Below are 20079 nucleotides of genomic sequence, written 5' to 3'. Positions count from 1 at the left end.
CCTTAGCCATAATTATGGCTAAGGGTTCACAAAGGATGTTCAAAAGGTGACACAAGTAACTACAGACCTGTTAGTTTAACTTGTGTTCCAGGAATGAAATCATTGGTTAAAGAAGCATTGCAGGATCATCTAGACAAGACTGCAGTAATAGTAAAGACACAGCATGGGTTTGTCAAAGGGAGGCCTTGTCTGACCAATTTGATTGCTTACTATGATGTGGTCACAAAGGAACTGAATGCCAAATATAATTTTGATATCATATACTTGGATTTCAGGAAAGCTTTTGATACTGTTGCACATGGAAGACTGCTGTACAAATTGGAGAGGTATGGCATTAAAGGCAAGTTGCTACATTGGATTGAGAGATGACAGAGAGTGGTAATCAATGGACACTGCTCTTCGTGGACAAATGTTATTGGTGGAGTTCCCCAGGGTTCGGTGTTGGGCCCATTGTTGTTTTGTATATTTATCAATGATACTGATGAAGGTATATTAGGTTTAACGTCCAAGTTTGCAGATGATACAAAGGTTGGCAGGGTTGTTAACGACAGTAATGACAGTATGCTACTACAACTGGATCTAGATAAGTTGGGAAAATGGGCTGAGAAATGGCAACTGGAGTTTAACATTGACAAATGCAAAGTACTGCATATGGGTAGCAATAACCAAAGAGAAACATACCCAATTGGGTGGTACTACACTCAGGGAAGTGGAAAGTGAAAAAGACCTGGGGTAATTGTGCAGCCAAATATGAAGTTCGCTGAGCAGTGCAGATGGGTGCCGGGCAGGTAATGAAGCCTTATCAATGATATATGGGAATTTTGCTAGCAGTGACAGGGAGGTATAATCCCATTATACAAGGCAATGGTCAGGCCATACCTAGAGTAGTGTGTACAGGTCTGGAGGCTTTATTTTAGGAAGGATGTAGAGTTGCTAGAATGAGTACAAAGAAGGGCAATCAGACTAGTGAATGGAACAAAGGATTAAGTTCTGCAAATTGCAGTGCCTGGAGAGTAGGCACCTGCAAGGTGGTCTGATTGAGATGTATAAGGCCTTGAATGGGTTGAGGAAGCTGAATGCTGATGGGATTCTTCGCCTTGCTCAGACTAAGAACCTGAGTGGGCATAGTTTCAAATTGAGAAAAGATAGCTATAGAATATATGTGCGTGAGTGGGCATAGTTTCAAATTGAGAAAAGATAGCTATAGAATATATGTGCGTGAGTGGGCATAGTTTCAAATTGAGAAAAGATAGCTATAGAATATATGTGCGTGAGTGGGCATAGTTTCAAATTGAGAAAAGATAGCTATAGAATATATGTGCGTGAGTGGGCATAGTTTCAAATTGAGAAAAGATAGCTATAGAATATATGTGCGGAAATTTGCCTTTATCCAGCGGGTAGTTGATTGGTGGAACGGGCTTCCATCTTTGGATGTGGATGCTAATAGCCCTAAATAAATTTAAGGCTGAGCTGGACAGGCATTTGGAACGAATGGAGGCATGAAATGGGAGGGTTTTTTTTTTTTAGCTGATGCTGCATAAGCATGCTTTCTTGCATCGGATGCCTCTACTAATGCTAAATATCAAGCTCAGTGTTGAAGTTTGCAGATGATACAAAGGTTGGCAGGGTTGTTAATGGCAGTGTGCTACTGTAACAGGATCTAGAAAATTGTGCAGTCAGATATGAAGTTTTCTGAGCAATGCAGACAGGCTGCCAGAGCAGGTCATGGGGTTTTGTCAATGATATACAGGAATTTTGCTAGCAGGGATTATCCCTTTGTATAATGGCATTATACAAAGCATATTAAATTAAACTTATTAAATTAAACATATTATATTAAACTGGGTTATAATTATACGTATCTATATTTGTTCTCTCATTATACAAAGGGATAATCAGGGTATTCAAGGCCTGGCAATGGTCAGGCCAGGCCTTGAATACTGCATACAGGTCTGGAACCCTCATTTTAGGATGTAGATTTGCTTGAGCATGTACAGAGAAGGGCAACAAAGGGGTGCTCTCACCAAGAGAGAGGCTTAACTTCTGCAAATTGCAGCAGCTAGAGACTATGCACCTGCGAGGTGATCTGACTGATGTTTATAAGGCCTTGAATGGGTTGAGCACGCCGAATTCCGATGGGATTCTTTCGCTTGCTCAGATTACGAATCTAAGGGGGCGTAAATTCAAATTGAGGAAAAACAGTTATAGAATAGATGTGCAGAAATTTGCCTTTAGTCAGCGCGTGGTTAATTGCTGGAACAAACTGACTTCCATCTGTTGTTGTGGAAGTTGATAGCTTAAATAAATTCAAGGAGGAACTAGACAAACGTTTAGAGGGAATGGTTGTGTGAATTTTTTTTGGCTGATGCTACATAAGCTCATATGCTTGCTTTCTTGCATCACATGCCTCTATTACTATTACCACTGGGGTTTCAAATATCATAAAATATGCATAACTGTGACATTACCATATGAGCAATGGAAGTGAGCCATCAAAATAACCAACAAAAAGTCTCTCTCAAATGGAAAATTTTATCAAAGTGCTCCAAGTTAAAAATTCAAGTAAAGAGGTGACAAATCTGAAGATTGGAACATTTTGGAGGAAACACTTTCTGAACTATAAAAAATCAATAATAAACAGACAATGGTAAATGATCACAGACAAACTGAAAATCATTATATATATCTATATCATTATCTGTTTTTCAACAGAGAGTGAAAACCCTACCCAGCCTTGCATCAAGTTGTATAATGGGGAGGGGGGAAAGTAAGTTGCTGAACACCATATAACAGATGACCCTGTATTCCAAATTTCAGATCCTAGTTGTCACCAGCAGAAAATGAGACTTCCTGCAGGCTCATACAGAAAGACTATAATACCATAACTATCCTCTGTTTGGGAAACCCTTTCAGAATAATCACTTGAGCAAGACAAACATCATAAAATATGCATAGCAACATAGCAACAAAGAGGATGATGTTGCATACTCAACAATCAGCTTTAATGTAGAGAATTTCCTGTGTCTGTAGTCTTTTTCCTCTCAGAGTGACAGTCAAACTCTTGGTGCAACTGGCAGCAAAGAGAGAGATAGAGGGCTTCACCCAATTCTGTGTTAAACCTCCTGAAGTCAACTTGACTGACAAATTCTCCACCTTTAACAGCGATCTTGAGATTCTATATTTACTCTTTGCCTGTGACATGCTATTATAAGTCAGAGAGATGTGTGTTTAATTAATGCAGCTTAGCAGTTTAGAGATTTTTAGTTGTTAATCAGAGAACAAGGAGCCACAATGCACAAATATGTGTTTATAGCCTACAAATACAAATGTTTTGATTAAATACTCCAAATTGTTGTGTGTGTCCATACAACACAGCATGGTTTTCTTATGGAACATAAAGTTGTTGTTGTTATTTGGTTTTTAGGAGCATTAGCAACTAATGCCATATTGCTCCGGGATATGTGGTGGTCATTCCCTGACCTTTCCGCATCCTCCGTATTTGGTGGTGACGGGCTCGAACCCCGGTCTAATCAAGAAGCGTGTACTACGCACTGCTGCTCCTTCCCACCTGGCTACGGAGGTGCCTGGAACATAAAGTCATAGGCTACATAACATTATCTACAGCAATGGTTCCCAATCTTCTGTCACTCAAGGCACACTTTAAGACAAGTATTAACAACGCATCGAAATAGTGATTGCCATTGAATTCAATGGGATATTTCCAAATCTTGCAGCATGAAAATGCCTTCAAAACTGAGGAAACCTGTGAAGTACAGTAGACATTAAGTCACCGACTTATAGAATCCTCTATAATAGCAAACATTAAAATTAAAGGATACTATTTAAATAAGTTTCTTTCAATTGTTTATTGCCATAATATAACAATATTAATATGATCAACTGATCCCCAAATACAGTAATCCGTCAACCAACTACAGATTTGAGATAATGCAGTTTTGTATTTGTATATTAAAATTTCACAATCCATTTTTTTTTTTAACATATGCATGGTTCAGTCACTGTAAATAAATAATGACAATTATTGCTCTCACAATCCATATATCATGAGTTATCTGTGAGGTACTGCAGAGGTTCAGAATTTGTTTATTCTGTACCCTCTTAATAATACACTTGTTAGTAACCCCCCCTCACCCCCACACACAGTTATGTGTGAAGGTGTCCTGGCTTTCTATAGATTTTTTGTATTTTTGATTTATATTTATTTTTCCCCAGATGTATTTTGGACTCGTTTATGTAACACTTTGAAGATTACTGTGTTTGTTCTAAACTAACATTTTATTTTTACCCTTTATTATGGTGTGTAAATATTCAAGAAGTGCTGATAGCATTTGTGAAAAAAAAATCAAGGAAAGTAATGATATTGGAGTAGATGTTTCACTGTTTCTATGTTGCGTAAATCAAAAATGAAATTTACTGTTTTTCATATATTTTATTATCATATTTATTGTTTTTCACCTAACCCGTTATTTTCAATGGGACCTTAATCTTGCCAACCATGATACTTTTCAGGAACATATCCCAAGTGGTTGGGATACATTCCTGTATGTATTTTTTGTTTACTTTACAAATTTTGACCTTTGAATTTTTTTTTTATTTCCCCCCAGCTAAGTAAATATAAAATAAAGAAAAAAAAAAAAAAAACCTTTTTGAAAGCTGAAGATATTGATAAAAATTTAAACTACATAAAAGTACAAATTATAGATACACAAAAGAACAGTAGGACTTGACAAACAGATTAAATGGATGCATTAATTTGTCTGACACTACTATTTTTTCCTCAGTGACATTAATAAAAAAAAATATAAAATAAAAAATAAATTTTTATTCAAAATCCCAACCAAATTTTACTAATTTTTCAGTAGCAATAATCAATGTACACACTTTGGAAATGGAAAATATTTGCCAGTCTTTCTTTAAGGAAAAAATATAAAATGTGGACTACTTCACTACCCGATAAGGGGAAATTTAACTATGATGGTAGAAAAAAAAAATAAAAACCCTTCGAACAAGGCTTGCTGCAGTTCTTATTTTATGCACATTCACTTACCTTTTTAAGAATAATCCTTTATATATCTGTACAAATTTTTCCAACCATTAAAAAGCTAAATAACAAGACATGGCAATGCCTGGAATGAAAATATCAGAAAATGGTCACACTCATAAATATTTCTTCTACATAAGTAAAGTAAATATCTTTAGGATTGCCTACAGAAAAGTACGTTTGAAACTGTTCATCTAGAAAGTGACAACAGAAGCACTAATATTTGTTTGTTACAACAAATATGCTATGGAAGCAGGCCTTAGCAATAAATTTTGCTACAGTATAGGTTGGTAAAAACATATCTTTCCACTCAGGCAACCTGATACTATCAAATAGTGTCTTGGTGAAAATTTAGTGCTCACAACGTAATTAGCATGATTTAAACTGGTGGCCAATTCAAATAATTTTGTTGGAGATTCAGGAACACTATCACAGAGTTCACTACACATAGAATTAAATGCTAACAGTCTTATCCCAAACCCATATGGTGAGCATATTAATCTTCCATCAGGGCTAAAGCAAAGTTCTTTAATAAAACCTCGCCCCACATTAGGTTCTTCAATATAATGAGTTAACCGAGGCATATTTTGATATATTCTATGGGATTTTGTAACCTGATTTGGGACTCTGTTTGGGCCTAATAGCAAGAATGTATGCGCTCCTAATTCTGACCCCGTCCTTATAAAAAACGCTGGCCTTTCACGTAGTATAACCTGGGCAGAGTTATTTCCGGACTCCTCACCAACGCTACTGTTGCTACTGCTTTCATCAATTCCCAATGAACTAGAATGTGGACCAGCTGAACCTTGTTCATGAAGATAACTTACAGATGGAGATGTGGAAGAAACTGGTGGTAATGTAGACATAGTAGTATTAGTTGAGGTTGTTGTGGTAGTGGCAGCAGACATGGCTGCACTGACAGAAGCACGCGCACGTGCAACTCTACGTCGGGAAATATGCAGTTCAATATTACCAAATCTGAAGCTCTCAAATGCAGTTCCTGAGCTACCATGGAGTCTCTCTCTTTGTTCTAGTTCAATTTCTTGATTCTGAGATCGTCCATAATTCAGCCTAATATGCACAACTGATTGATCTCTGTAAACTCTATTAGATTCATTTCTGTTTAGTTCATTTCCAATACTAGTATGAACAGAGCTACTAAAATCTTCTGTACTTTCCCCCATACGTTCAACTGTTGTATTATCTTCTTTTGCAGAAGGAATCATATAAGCATTTGGAGTTTTATCTGGTTGCAGTTCATCCTCTATCAGCTCTTCACATGGTCTTTCTTGGATATCATGAATGCAAGTCCACTAAAAAGTATCATAAAAAAAAAAAAAAAAAAAAAACACTTGTAAATTACCAGAATTTTAAAGTTCACAGATAAACAAACTGTTACAATTAATTATCTCAGAATAAATATTACCCCTGGGTTGAAATTCAAATAATGTATTTTACAATTTAAAGTTTCAAAGCAATTAATTTTTCTAATACATTTCTGCTTTGGCTAATCGCAGTAACAATAATTTAGCTAATTGATAGCGTTTAAAATTGAAATTTAGAAGTGAAATGTTTGTTAAAATTTTCACTTCAATATTTTAGACTTAATGCACTATAAAATATGCTTTCTGTGAAATTTCTGTAGGAATTTGCATAGTGGTGTCAGCCCAGTTTTTAACAACTGCTGTGCTATGATTATCTTTTAGAGACAATTACAGACAAATTTAGAGACAATTAAAGTTGGATGACAGACTGATAGAGACCAGTCTAGCAACCAGCATAAAATGACTAATTGGTTTAATGATTTGTGCAAATTCACATGAAAGTGACACTACCCTGTGAATCTGAACCCGTTTGGGATATGTAGAATCCAAGTTAAGAACATTTTTAACTTGTGCAACCTACTTTTTTCTTTCTGCATATGTTTTCAATGTCTTTAATGCACAGCATTATTTTTACCATTATTCTTGCTTGCAACAACTTATGACCTCTGACCTCTTATGTGCATGCAGCAATCAATGCCTCTTCCTATGCAGACCTAACTGGTAATAATTCTGCTCCTGCTCAGAGCAGGTATTCACTGATACTGTATTATCATTCTAAAGTTGCTATTTCTCCTGATTTAAACCTTTAATTTCTAATAAAGAATGCATAGCATTGCCCCTCTAGGCAAGGTCTAACTTGAGGATATGCGGACCCTAGGCATAAGTTTTTTTTGGGGGCCCCGGTAAAAATGTTTATCATGAACAGGGTCTATCTTTGGAATATTTGGTCCTAGGCAAATATTTTCTAGGGACCATACACCCTACTTTAATAGTAAAAAAATAGAGCATAGGACCCTCAGAAAATTAGGATTACACAATTAATATAAAAATGTAAAGCAAATAAATCTGAACATATCGACGACATGTGCATTTTGACTAGAAGCTACATTACAATTTGAAAGTATATTTTATTTGCAAATTTTATATGGAACACGGGCACTCATACTCATCATTACGCTACTGGATATTGCTGATTTTGGCTGTGTCCATTGCCATTTACAGGCCCCCCCCCTCAAAATACAGGCCCTAGACACATGCCTAGTTTGCCTAGGCCTAAGAGCTTTATGGCTCCTTTGGCTGAGATGGCATTCTAAAGCTCTTTTCAGCTTCCATATCATGTTTTATTTGCAAGCAATATTGAAGGAACCCAGCATATACATATTATAACATGTATTTGCTGTGACAAGGAGTCCTATGATGATTAACTGAATGGTATCATTCAGTCAATCTTCATAGGACTTCCAGGATTCTAAGCAAATTTTTGCATATCTAGTTCATGCAACCATCCTTGTTATATGTATATCACACTAGCTCCCAAAATCAAACTTATCTGACAGCCGTTATTACAAATAGTTAAATTGTAATAAAGATTGTATCTACAAAACTATAATAAACAAGTTAGCTAATGTATGCAGTGCTTCAGCTACAGTATAATATAGTATATGGATAGCCTATGTGAGCAACCCCAGGGGCTCACACCTGGTGAGTATAGGCTTGGCACACCCAGGGTCCTGAGCTGGATATAATCATTCTTCTCTTTCTTGGGTGATTCCTTTCTACTTTTCTCTCTCTCTCTCTCTCTCTCTCTCTCAGGGTAACTCGGGAATTTTTTTGGCTGGTGCAGCATAAGTCTCAGGCTTTCTTGCACCACATAGCTAATAATATGTAAGGAAAAAAATAAATAAATAAAAAATTAGAAATAACTGCCAGATTTCTATTAAAATCAGACAGAAATAACTGTCAGACTTTAATTGTCTGAATATTGGAGTGTCACTGTCTAACTTTCAGACAGTTTAACTGTCTGAATATTGGAGTGTCATAATATATCCTGTATATTATGACACTCCAATATTCAAATATTGGAGAAAAAAATCAAAGAGAAAATATCAAAGAGAAAAAAAAAAAAAAAAAAAGAAAAAACAATTTGCACCCCCAATAGTGCAAGTGCACAGCTTCCCACCCAAGGAAATGCATCCCCACAACCAAAGCCACTTACCTATAAAAATTAAAAAATGAAAGAATATCAGCACTTGTGCCAAAAAGGATTATATTCCATTTTAATTCATTTTTATAGGTAAGTAGCACTCATTCTCTGATGGTTTTGGGAGTGTATCTCCTTGAACAGGGAATCATGTGTTTGCACTAACTGGAGGTGTGTCACTTTTTTCCCCCTCTTATTTTATTTTGTAGTTTATTTTATTTGAATTCCGGGGTGTCATCCTATACAGGTAGCATGATCCTAAGAATTTACCCTGATTGTAGCATTTACTTGTTTCATAGTAAATAGATTTTTTAAAAAAGCTTTCTGATAGACTAAAATGCTCTCAGAATGATATGCACCTGTATGGCTCTGACATGCTGATTCCCAGAACGATCCCACATTAATGATGTCTGCAGCAAACTCTCATAAACAAAATGTAGCTTAATAAATCAGCCATACCATTCCAAATTCATAACTGATTTTGCATGTTCATAAAAAAAAAAAAAAAGCTAAAATCAAAAATTCAGCTATTAAAATTACTAGCTCAATTCAATCAATTGAGCTAGAAATTTAAATTCAGCAACAACATATGCATTTCATATTAAAATACAGAAATAGGTGCAGTATGGTTTAAAACATTGGCTTACCTAGAATTTCTTCTATCTGTGGATTTCTGTTTGGATTTTATGTTAGATCAACTGATTGTGATTGCTTTAAAAAAGATTCTGCTGCAGACTTTGAAGTCTCCAGAAATGGTGAGCCAAAATTTTGATCATAATGATAGCTACACTGTTTAGACTTAGCTATCAGGAGCATTTCAAAAGATTCAGTTTAAAGTTTCATCTGAAAGAGATCTGAAGTGCATTTTTCCTTCCCCCCCCCTTATTGAATATCCTTTCATACTCAATTATTCACAGAGGAAGGGGAGGATTTATAATGTACAGTTGTGCTACCAATTATCCACTAACATATCTACTATAATTTTTCTGGTGTTTTCAGATCTGAAGATATGGACAGACAAAGTGACAGCTGTTTCTGGGAATGATGTGCGATAGAGCAATTAATTGAAGTAACATCCAGAGGTTGCTCCAATGGTTTTGGGAAGCTGATTTTGACATTAAGGACAAGCCAAGAGCCAGAAGACCAATGTCTTTCACAAAGAGTGAAAACGAAGAACTCATTGACCAGCTCATTTGAAATGATGGGTGCATAACCACCGGACAAGTGAAGGATGCTGCAGAATGTCAAATAAGTGCTTTGATCATCATCAAAAAACTGGAGTACAGAAAAATCTGTTCTCAGAGGGTGCCTAAGCTGCTCACATGAGAGACGATCCCTGCAAGGAAAGAGAGCTGTGATCTTCTGGAGAGGTTTGGTGCTAGTGGTCCTGAGTGCTTTAAAGAGATCATGATGTGTGATGAAACATGGCTCTTCCATTATGACCCACAAACCAAATGACAATCCATGAAATAGGCACACCTGATTACCTGTAAATAAAATACCAAAACTTTCCAAATCATCAATATTGGTAACTATAATTTCAAAATGGCATACTTTTTATTGATTTCTTGGAAAGTGAAACAATCACCAACAAAGAAAGATTCCTGGAAAAGCTTAATCGAGCTCTGAAAACTAGAAGATAAGAAATGAATCGGCAGGTCATCATTTCATCAGGATAATGCAAGGCCACACAGTGCAGATGACACTGTCAAAGATTGTCCAGATGGGGTGGAGCATAATGTTTCCCCTATGCCCCATAGCCTTGACCTCTCCTCATCATTTTTTCCCCTTTTTTTCTTTCTTTTTTCTTTTAGTAGACTGAGGCTGCTGGGTAATGTGTTTGAGAGTGATATGGAACTGATTTCTGACATTAAACTTTTGGTATAAACATCGGCCTCCTGATTTTTATCAAAGTGCATTCACTGCTTGGAAAGAATGAGTGAATGTGGTGGCTCTTACATTGAGTGATATTTTCACAAATTTGATACTGTATTGTATGTATGTGAAGTATGGTTAAAATATCTCAGATTAAGATGTTACAGCTTATAGTGCGTTACTTATTGATCCACCCTTGTACATCCTTACCAAATAAACAAGCAACCTTCTCTTGTTCTAGACTATGTAATCTTTGCAGTTGAAGTATCTATGACTAAACCAGAATCATCTTACCAATTCGGTCTACTTTGGTAATTTACTCTGCTTCCAAAATTGAAGTGGAGATTTAACAATGCTGGTAAAACAAATTTATGCATCACATTTTTCAAAATATCTGGGAGTAATGATCTCAGTAAATGGGTGTGAGGATGTTCAGATTTTCAAACAGTTGCATAACGTTTAAAGAAATAGACAAATTGCTTTATTCAAGCCAAAAGTAAGAACATGCAGATTTTCTGCACAAGTGAGGATGACATGCCTAGAGCCGTAAGCTTGCTTGGCTTATTTAGGATTGCTTTTACCAGAAGTTTCCTATCGAGTTCCTTTTCTTGTGGAGTACATTAATTTGTATCCTTTCAAAATTTCTTTGAATAGTGAAATGGATTTATATACGAGACACTGGTACTCGTCAGTGATCACTTATAGTTTACAATTTAGAAATGTGAAATGGGCTCATGGATTTTTCCAGCACTTCTAACTACTTCTTTAAATAGACTTGTCAGAGGTTGCCACTGTTCTACCAGCCTACTTAACATTTACCCAAAAACAGGAAGTGTGCACACGTGCTTCAAAATCTTTTTTATTTCAGTAGCATGCATTAGCGATAGTAGTGGCAAAATGATGCAAGCAAAAAAACACACTTCATTTGCTCATCCCTTCTAATAATTTGTTCAGTATGTTTTTTAATTTATTCAAACTGCCCATGTAAAAACAACATTAGATGAAAATTTATTCAAAGAATCAAGCACTCTCTGACTGAAAGCAAATTTTTGCACATCTAGTTCATGCAACCATCGTTTTACAATTGAAATTTATGTTGCCTTGTGTCCTTTGAGAAAGAGTAAAGATGTTTTCAGTATTTAGTGTACTCAACTCATTTAAAGCTCTAAACACTTCAACCAGGTCTCCTTGCACAAGGCTAGTTTTCAGACACTGTAGTTTACAGCAATCAAATCTTTCTTGGTAAAGAGCACCCTTTTGTGCTCTTCTCTGCACCAGTTCCAACTGATCTATTTCAGTCCAAAAATGAGACTTCTAAACCTTTATGCAATAATCAAGATGCGGCCTAACCACTTCCTTAAACAATAGTATAACCACCTCTTTTTCATAGCTGGCAAAATTACAGTTTATCGTCGACCACACCCAATGAGCTTTTTTAGTAGCATTTGCACTGTTCAGAGAACTTCATGTCAGACTACAATTCTCCATTACTTCGAGTGTGGTGCTATCCATTTGATAATTCTGGGATCTGAGTTACTGAAATGTGGTACCCTCCATCTATCAACATTAAACCTCTATTGCTAGTTTTAAGTACATCTTCTGCTCTAAGAAGACGTGAATAATTCATCCAGGTCTTTTCTTGGAGTAGCACACCCTGATTACTGTTATCTTGCCAACCTTCGTATCACCTGAAAACTTTATGTATGATAAAAGCAGCATTTGAATCTGCCGCCATTGTTTTCCTATCGATATAGCAGATACTGAAAGTTTTTATGTAACTTGTAGCAGTGTAATCAGCATCAGCAGAGGATTATAAATTACAAATTATAGCACTACTTATGCATTTTAATAATTTAACCTGTCACGTAGAGTGTAATGTGCGACAGTAATATTCGTAGAGTTTTTAGAATCAGTGATTTGGCATAGATAGCTAGCGTGACAGTTCAAACCACATGGGTGGCAACAGATAGTTAAATTTATTATCTATTATAACTACCAAGATTTTACAAACGTAACTTTTTTACGTTTGTAATGTGGCCACGGTTTGTAAAATCTAATACATATATCGATTTAGATTTTACAAACATAACGTTATAACTTAATACATATAACTTAACCTGATAGGAGATACGAAATTCACATAACGTAACTCAGTAGGAGATAAAACTCAATACTGAAATATATATAAATAGAGTTTAACTGCATTGGGATATAAGTTTAGTGTTACATTTTATATTTTTAACTGTATTGAAATTGAATCGAAATCATGCTTCACACCACAGCAGCAAAGCAAAAGGCTCAAGGCAGTGGGAGTGCTATGGCTCAGAGAAGACCTGAGATGGGGGGGGGGGGTTTCCTCTGAATCACAGCCTTTTGAAATGTACTGCATGTATGATATTTGTGGAGTTATCAGGAAAGGGACATGATGTTGCCAAGTGGAATGTCTTTGCGTGTGCTCGATGTGAGGAGTGTGAGGAAACCAGGTGCTAACTCACCATTGTTATGGGCCTTTATGAGAGCTTGAAGAACATGGTAGATGCCCTCAAAGGATTTAAACTGAAGGGGCCATCAAGCTCTCAGCTGCCCACATCAACGCCAGAGCTTGCACTTAAACACCTGGCAATTGCCAAGGCAGAATGTGCTGATCCCACAGAAACTAGTTTTTGTCAGTGACTCTATTGTAAGGGAAACAGGAAATATATTGTGCAAAAAACGATAGGTGGAACAGGACCAGAGTATGTCTGCTAGGGGCAAAGGTTGATGACGTTGTACAGCAGTTATCATCTTTTAAGGGCACAAAAGGTGATATCGTTGTACACCTTTGATATTAAGAGTAGGAGAACAGTGGGATTACTTAACAAGTACAGGTCAATACTGAAAAAAAGCTGTGAGTTAGGACTGAAATTGAAAGTGTCTACAATTCTGCCCAGACACGATACAAGGGAGTATTTGACGAGAGCCTTGTCAATGACCCTGGAGAGATTGTGCAAGGCTCGTGGGGTAGAAATTTTTTCAGCCTGGTTTGTGCTTGTTAACAGGAGAGACTGCTTCTTCACCAATGGGATACACTTAAATAGAAATGGTGCAAGAATATTTGCTGACGCTATCAGGGCAGTGTTAGGTTGGTCAGAAAACTTCTAGTTTGGGGGGATACACGGACTAATAGATCAACAGTAGCTGCTGCCAGAGATGAAAGTGATTCTTGCACTGCTTCTACTGGAACGAGCAAAAGCCTAAAAAACAAGGTGTGGGGATTTTAGAGACTGCTGGTAGTCATCGCGGAACAAGTAAATACATGGGCTGTGTTAGCGTAGCTAAGAATAAAAACAGGTGCATGTATACTTGTGTGTACACCAATGCTAGGAGTTTGGTAAATAAATTTGATGAATTTGAGGTGATGATCAAAACATCAAAGGCAAATATTGCTGGGATATCAGAGATGTGGTGTCACAGATATAAGGAATGCAGAATTGGAATTTGGGGAGTATAATGTGTACAGAAAGGAAAAGACAAGATAGAGTTATGCTATTAGTTAAGAAACACAAAATTCAAAGAAGTACAGCCAGTTAACTGGGCTGGACAGTGCAGTATCGAATCAGTTTGGTGTAACATAAACACTGGCAAAGCAAAATTGAGAGTAGAAGTGTGTTAGCATTAGCATTAGTAGAGGCATATGATGCAAGAAAGCAGGCTTATGCAGCATCAGCCAGAAAAAAAAAAAAAAAAAAACCTTCCACTTCACCCCTCCATTCGTTCGAAATACCTGTCCAGCTGAGCCTTAAATTTACTTAGGCTATCAATTTCCACAACAAGGGATGGAAGTCTGTTCCACCAACCAACTACCCACTGGCTAAAGGCATATTTCTGGACATCTATCCTACATTTGTCTTTCACCAATTTGAATTTATGCCTTCTCAGGTGATTATTCTGAGCAAGAGGCAGAATCCCATCTGCATTGAGCATGCTCAAACCATTCGAGGCTTTATACACCTCTATCAGATCACTTCGCCGGTGCCTAGTCTCCAGACACTGCAATTGCAAAACTTAAGCCTTTCTTCGTAAAAGCAACCCTTTGTTCCATTCACTAATCTTGTTGCCCTTCGCTGTACTCGTTCCAGCAGCTCTACATCCTTCTTAAAATGAGGCCTCCAGACCTGTATACAGTACTCAAGGTGTGGCCTGATCATTGCCTTATACAAGGAAATAATAACCTCCTTATCCCTGCTACAAAAATTTCCTGTATATCATTGATAAGACACCATGAACTACTCTTGCAGCCCATCTGCACTGCTCAGAGAACTTCATATCTGCCTGCACAATTAACCCCAGGTCCTTTTCATTCTCTACCACTGTCAGTGTAGTACCACAGAGTTCATACATGCTCTGGGGTTGCTGTTTCCCATATGTAGTACTTTACATTTGTCAATGTTAAACTTCATTTGCCACCTCTCAGCCCATATGCTCAACCTTTCCAGATCCTGTTGCAGCAACATAGCGTCAGTAGTGTCCTTAACAACCCTGCCAACTTTTGTATCGTCTGCAAACTTGGACATTAAGCTTGATATACCATCATCAATATTATTTATAAATACAGAAAACAATAATGGACCCTGATTGTGAGTGTCCATTGATTACCACTCTCTGTCTTCTCCCCCTCAACCACCCGTTTTATCCATTTTTCCAGTAGTCATGGAAGACTGCAGCACAAATTCTGCAATTTGTGCAGCAGTCTTCCATGTGCAACAGTATCAAAAGCCTTTTTAAGATCCAAGTATATAATATCAAAGTTATTCCTTGCATCCAGTTCTTTTGTGACTGCATCATAGTATTCAATGAAATTGGTCAGGCAAGACTTCCCCTTAACAAAACCATGCTGTGTCCGAGCTATAACTGAAGTCTTGTCTAGATGATCCTGCAGTGCTTCTTCAAACAGTGCCTCCATTAATTTTCCTGGAACAGAAGTTAAACTCACAGGTCTATAATTACTTGTGTCAGCCTTTGATCCTCCTTTGTGAATTTGGGTCACATTTGCACATCTCCAGTCTATGGGTACCTCCCCTGAGTCCAAGGAAGCTCTCATAATTATGGCTAAGGGTTTTCTTACTTCCTTTGCTGCCTCCTTTAATATAACTGGATAGATCCAATCCACCCCAAGTGCCTTTTTTGTGTTTATCTTCAACAATTTCTCCTCCACTTTCCTCTCAGTTATTACAAGATTATCTAGCTTACTGCCAGAGTTGAATACACCTCTGGCATTCCCCTCGCTGAATAACTCCTCATGTGTGAATGTCGATGCAAAATATTCATTTAGTTTGTTAGCTACCTGAGCAGGATTATCAACAGTTGAACCATCAATATCAAGTGGATCAATCTGATTCATCCCCTTCCTTCTAGAGTTTACATAAGTAAAGAACTCTTTGCTGTGTTTCTTTGCATCCCGAATAGTTATAGGTGTAATGACTCGGATGAGTATAATGAGCAATTGTACATAGAAAGAGTGGGCCAGTAAATCAGATTGTCTTATAATGGGGGATTTTAATTTCTCAGATATTGACTGGAACTTGGGGTTGGTCACTCACCCGCTAGCAAAGCTTTTGTGGATTTATTGGACGATTGTTTTCTACAGCAACATGTTTGGGAGGCAACCAGAGAGAGTAATACTCTTGATCTGATTATCAGTAGTGATTCTTCATGCATTAAGAATCTGCAGATAAAGGAACCACTAGATGGCAGTGATCACAGTGTGCTGAAGTGGGATTTACTCAAAGAGGTAACTACCATCAAGGGTAAAGGGAAGGGTTTTTGTTTTCTTAAAGGTGACTACGGAGGTCTGATACAGTTTTTAAATTCTATACAGTGGGACCAACTGATGTTACCAACAGCAAATTCTAAATGGGAAACATTGAAAGAATTAATCTTGGAAGATACGAGGCTTTTCATACCAACTAAGAAATATTGTTCAAGGTTTAGGCCTATATGGATGTCAGATGAATTAATGAGACATGTGGCAGAGAAGAAAAATGCATGGAATACATATAAGTTAATGTGTGACAGAAGCCTATGGTAGATATAAGCTGTTCTGTAATCAAGTCACAAAGGAGGTTAGGCAGGCAAAGGATGCAAAGAAAAACTGCAAAGAGTTCTTTACTCATGTAAACTCTAGAAGGTAGGGGATGAATCAGATTGGTCTGCTTGATATCAATGGTTCAACTGTTGATGATCCTTCTCGGTTAACTAGCAAACAACGAGTATTTTCCATCTACATTTACACACGAGGAGTTATTCAGGGATGGGAGGCCATAGGTATATTAAATTCTCGCAGTGAGCTAAATGATTTTGTAATAACTAAGAGCAAAGCGGAGCAGAAACTGTTGAAGATAAATATAAGGCACCTGGGGTGGATGGACTCAGTGAAGGTACCCATGGACTGGAGATGTGCAAATGTGACCCCAATTCACAAAGGAGGATCAAAGGGTTTTTTTTTTTTTTTAATGAAAACCCCAAACACGAGAGTTATTAGAACCTATAGTACTTAGTACCATGCTTGAGTTGGAGATTAAGAAGACAAAAGAAGATATTTGTTGACATTAGACTTGAACTTCTGTAGACTGTAATTTTCGGGAAATATGTATGAAGGAAGGTTGTTCCAGAAAACGGCAGTTGAATGAATAAATCAGGAAGATGAAAAGTTGGTTCTGTGAGTTTGAAGTAGGACAGTAAATGGATGTTGGCTGGTGGCGGCAAGCATTCGGACTGTTTTGAAAGAGAGAGAGCGGGAATTATAGAAGCCAATTCAGAAGAACAGTGCCTATGGAAGTATCTATAGAAAAGGCATGCAGCAGAAACAGTATGTCTATGAAACAGTGAGTGCAGAGACTCTCATAGAGAGTAGTTGTTAGTTAACCTTACTGTCCTCTTCTGAATGGAATCTAGAGAGGTTTTGGGGGCACCGCCCCAGATGTAAGAACAATATTACACGGAAGGGCGGATTTGCGATTCGTACAAAGTGAACAGCTGTTTGGAAGAAAAGTAACGCCGAGAGCGAAAGAGAAAACCAGGTTTTTTAGATGCAGAGGAAACAATATTTGTAATGTTCTTGTGCCATGAGAGATTAGAAGTCAGGGTAATCCCCAAAAGAGATATATCGTTTTGCCTAGAAATCGGAGTGTCACCAAAGATAAGCACAAAAGCAGAAGAATCCTTTTTGCAATATATAAGACAAGACTGAGTTTTAGAAAGATTCAAATCAACTAAGTTATCTTTGCCCCAATGGAGAATTACCTGGAGGTTGGCATTTAAGGAATTGGTAGCGGATATTCGAGAAGTTGAAGCTAATTGAGCAAGGCAACGTTTCTCAAAATGGAATGCAATGTGTTATCATCAGCAAAACTATGGATAGGATTTCCAGTCAGTGGAAGAAGATCATTAACATATACAAGAGGAAAAGAGTGGGGGAAAGAACTGAACCTTGGGGGACACCAGCATTAGTGGAGAAGTTAGAAGATAGAGAGCCATCTATCATCACCCTCAGTGAGCAATCAGAGAGAAAACTGGATAGCCAATTACAAAAAACATTTGGCAAACCATAAGATGGAAGCTTCTTTAGAAGAGCTTTATGCCAAAAACAATCAAAAGCCTTTGAGATGTCAAGAGCAACTGCTTGTGTTTCACCGAACTTTTCCATTGAATTTGTCCATAAATGGATAACACAAGCCAGAATATCACCAGTGGATCGACACTGACGGAATCCATATTGGCGATCGTTGATCAGACGGAAGGTTTCTATGTAGTTTAAGAGTTGGTGGTTAATTGATTTCTCCATTACTTTAGAAAGAGTAGAAGTAATTGCAACGGGATGGATTTGTCACCCTTTTTAGGAACTGGCTGGATACGAGCAAAATTTTCAAGCAGAAGGAAAAACACCATTGGAATAAGAAAGTGAAAAAAGGCAGCAAAGAACAGGAGTAAGTTCAGGGGCAGATTTTGAGAACAAGTGAAGAAATACCATCATGACCTGGAGCTTTCTTAGCATCAAGATTCGTCAAAATCCTTCTGACATTCTTTTAGCATTAGCACTATTAGAAGCATATGACGCAAGAAAGTAAGCTTATGCAGCATCAGCCATAAAAAAAAAAAAACACTTCCACTTCACCCCTCCGTTCGTTCAAAACACCTGTCCAGCTGAGCTTTAAATTTATTTAGGCTATCAACTTCCACAACAAGGGATGGAAGTCTGTTCAACCAACCATCCACTGACTAAAGGCAAATTTCTGCACATCTATCCTAGATCTGTCTTTCCTCAATTTGAATTTATGCCCTCTCGGGTGATTATTCTGAGCAAGAGGTAGAATCCCATCAGCATTGAGCATGCTCAAACCATTCAAGGCTTTATACACCTCTATCAGATCACCTCGCCGGTGAAGTTAAACTAACAGGTCTGTAATTACTTCTTTCACCCTTGAAAGAAAACTTGCTTCTTGCCCTAATAGTAGCCAAGCATTCTGGTCTCTTGCCAAAGCTGTTTGCTGCAACTTTTGCCCATCTCTGCTGAGACCTCTGCCAAAACCAGACGGTTCTGTTGTCATTTTGATGCAAGACCACAGGAGGAATTGAAAGGAGTGTGTTGGGAATGGTGGGAGGTGTTTTACCAGGATCATTAATACATGAGTTGGAAGAAAAATGGAATACTACCAGTTCAGCTTTATCCTTGGCTGGAGTAACAACAGAACAATCTGGTTTTAGCAGAGATGGGGAAAAGTTGTGGCAAACAGCTTTGGCAAGAGACCAGAATGCTTGGCTACTATTAGGGCAACAAGCAAGTTTTCTTTCAAGGGTGAAAGAAGTAATTACAGACCTGTTAGTTTAACTTCTGCCTCAGGGAAATTAATGGAGATACTGGTCAAAGAAGCACTATAGGATCATCTAGACAAAGCTTCAGTTATAGTTCAAACACAGCATGGGTTTGTTAAGGGGAAGTCTTGTCTGACCAATTTGATTGGTTACTATGATATGGTCACAAAGGAGCTGGATGTAAAGAATAATTTTGATATATACTTGGATCTTAGGAAGGTTTTTGATACTGTTGCAGCTGGAAGACTGCTGTACAAATTGGAGCAGTGTGGCATTGGGGACAAATTGCTGCTATTGATAAAGCGATGGCTGAGTGGACACTGTTCTTTGTGGACTAATGTTATTAGTGTAGTCCTCCAGGGTTCAGTCTTGGGTCCATTGTTATTTTCTGTATTTATTAATGAAAATGATGAAGGTATATCAGGCTTAATGTCTAAGTTTGCAGACAATACGAAGGTTGGCAGTGTTGTTAATAGCACTAATGACAGTACACTACTTGAGAGGTGGCAACTGAAGTTTAACATTGACAAATGTAAAATACTGCATATGGGTAGCAGTAACTCCAGAGTAACATATCAACTGCGTGGTGCTACACTCAGGGTGGTAGAGAATGAAAAGGACCTGGGGGTAACTGTGCAGGCAGATACGAAGTTTTTGAGCAGTGCAGACAGTCTGCAAGAGTAGTGCATGGTGTTTTGTCAATGATATACAGGAATTTTTCTAGCAGGGATAAGGAGGTGTTATCCCCTTGAGGCAATGGTCAGGCC

The 20079-nt window shown here is 37.6% G+C and overlaps 1 protein-coding gene across 1 annotated transcript in view; it reads right to left on the bottom strand.

Annotated features, from left to right (window-relative positions):
• Positions 1-5026: 5026 nt before the first annotated feature.
• Positions 5027-20079, bottom strand: part of LOC150085573 (DDB1- and CUL4-associated factor 10 homolog) — a 209703-nt gene continuing 194650 nt past the window's right edge. Inside the window, exon 8 of the mRNA XM_090373353.1 lies at positions 5027-6375. Within this exon, the coding sequence (XP_090229479.1) occupies positions 5338-6375 (1038 nt within the window). The 3' untranslated portion in view covers positions 5027-5337. The remainder of the gene's footprint in view (positions 6376-20079) is intronic.

The sequence above is a fragment of the Mastigoproctus giganteus genome, chromosome 5 (genome assembly GCF_048544385.1).
Source record: "Mastigoproctus giganteus isolate SK-2022 chromosome 5, ASM4854438v1, whole genome shotgun sequence".
In the NCBI taxonomy this organism is placed as follows: Eukaryota; Metazoa; Arthropoda; class Arachnida; order Uropygi; family Thelyphonidae; genus Mastigoproctus; species Mastigoproctus giganteus.
Note: the sequence above shows the minus strand (reverse complement) of the source record. Positions and strands in the feature narration are given on the sequence as shown.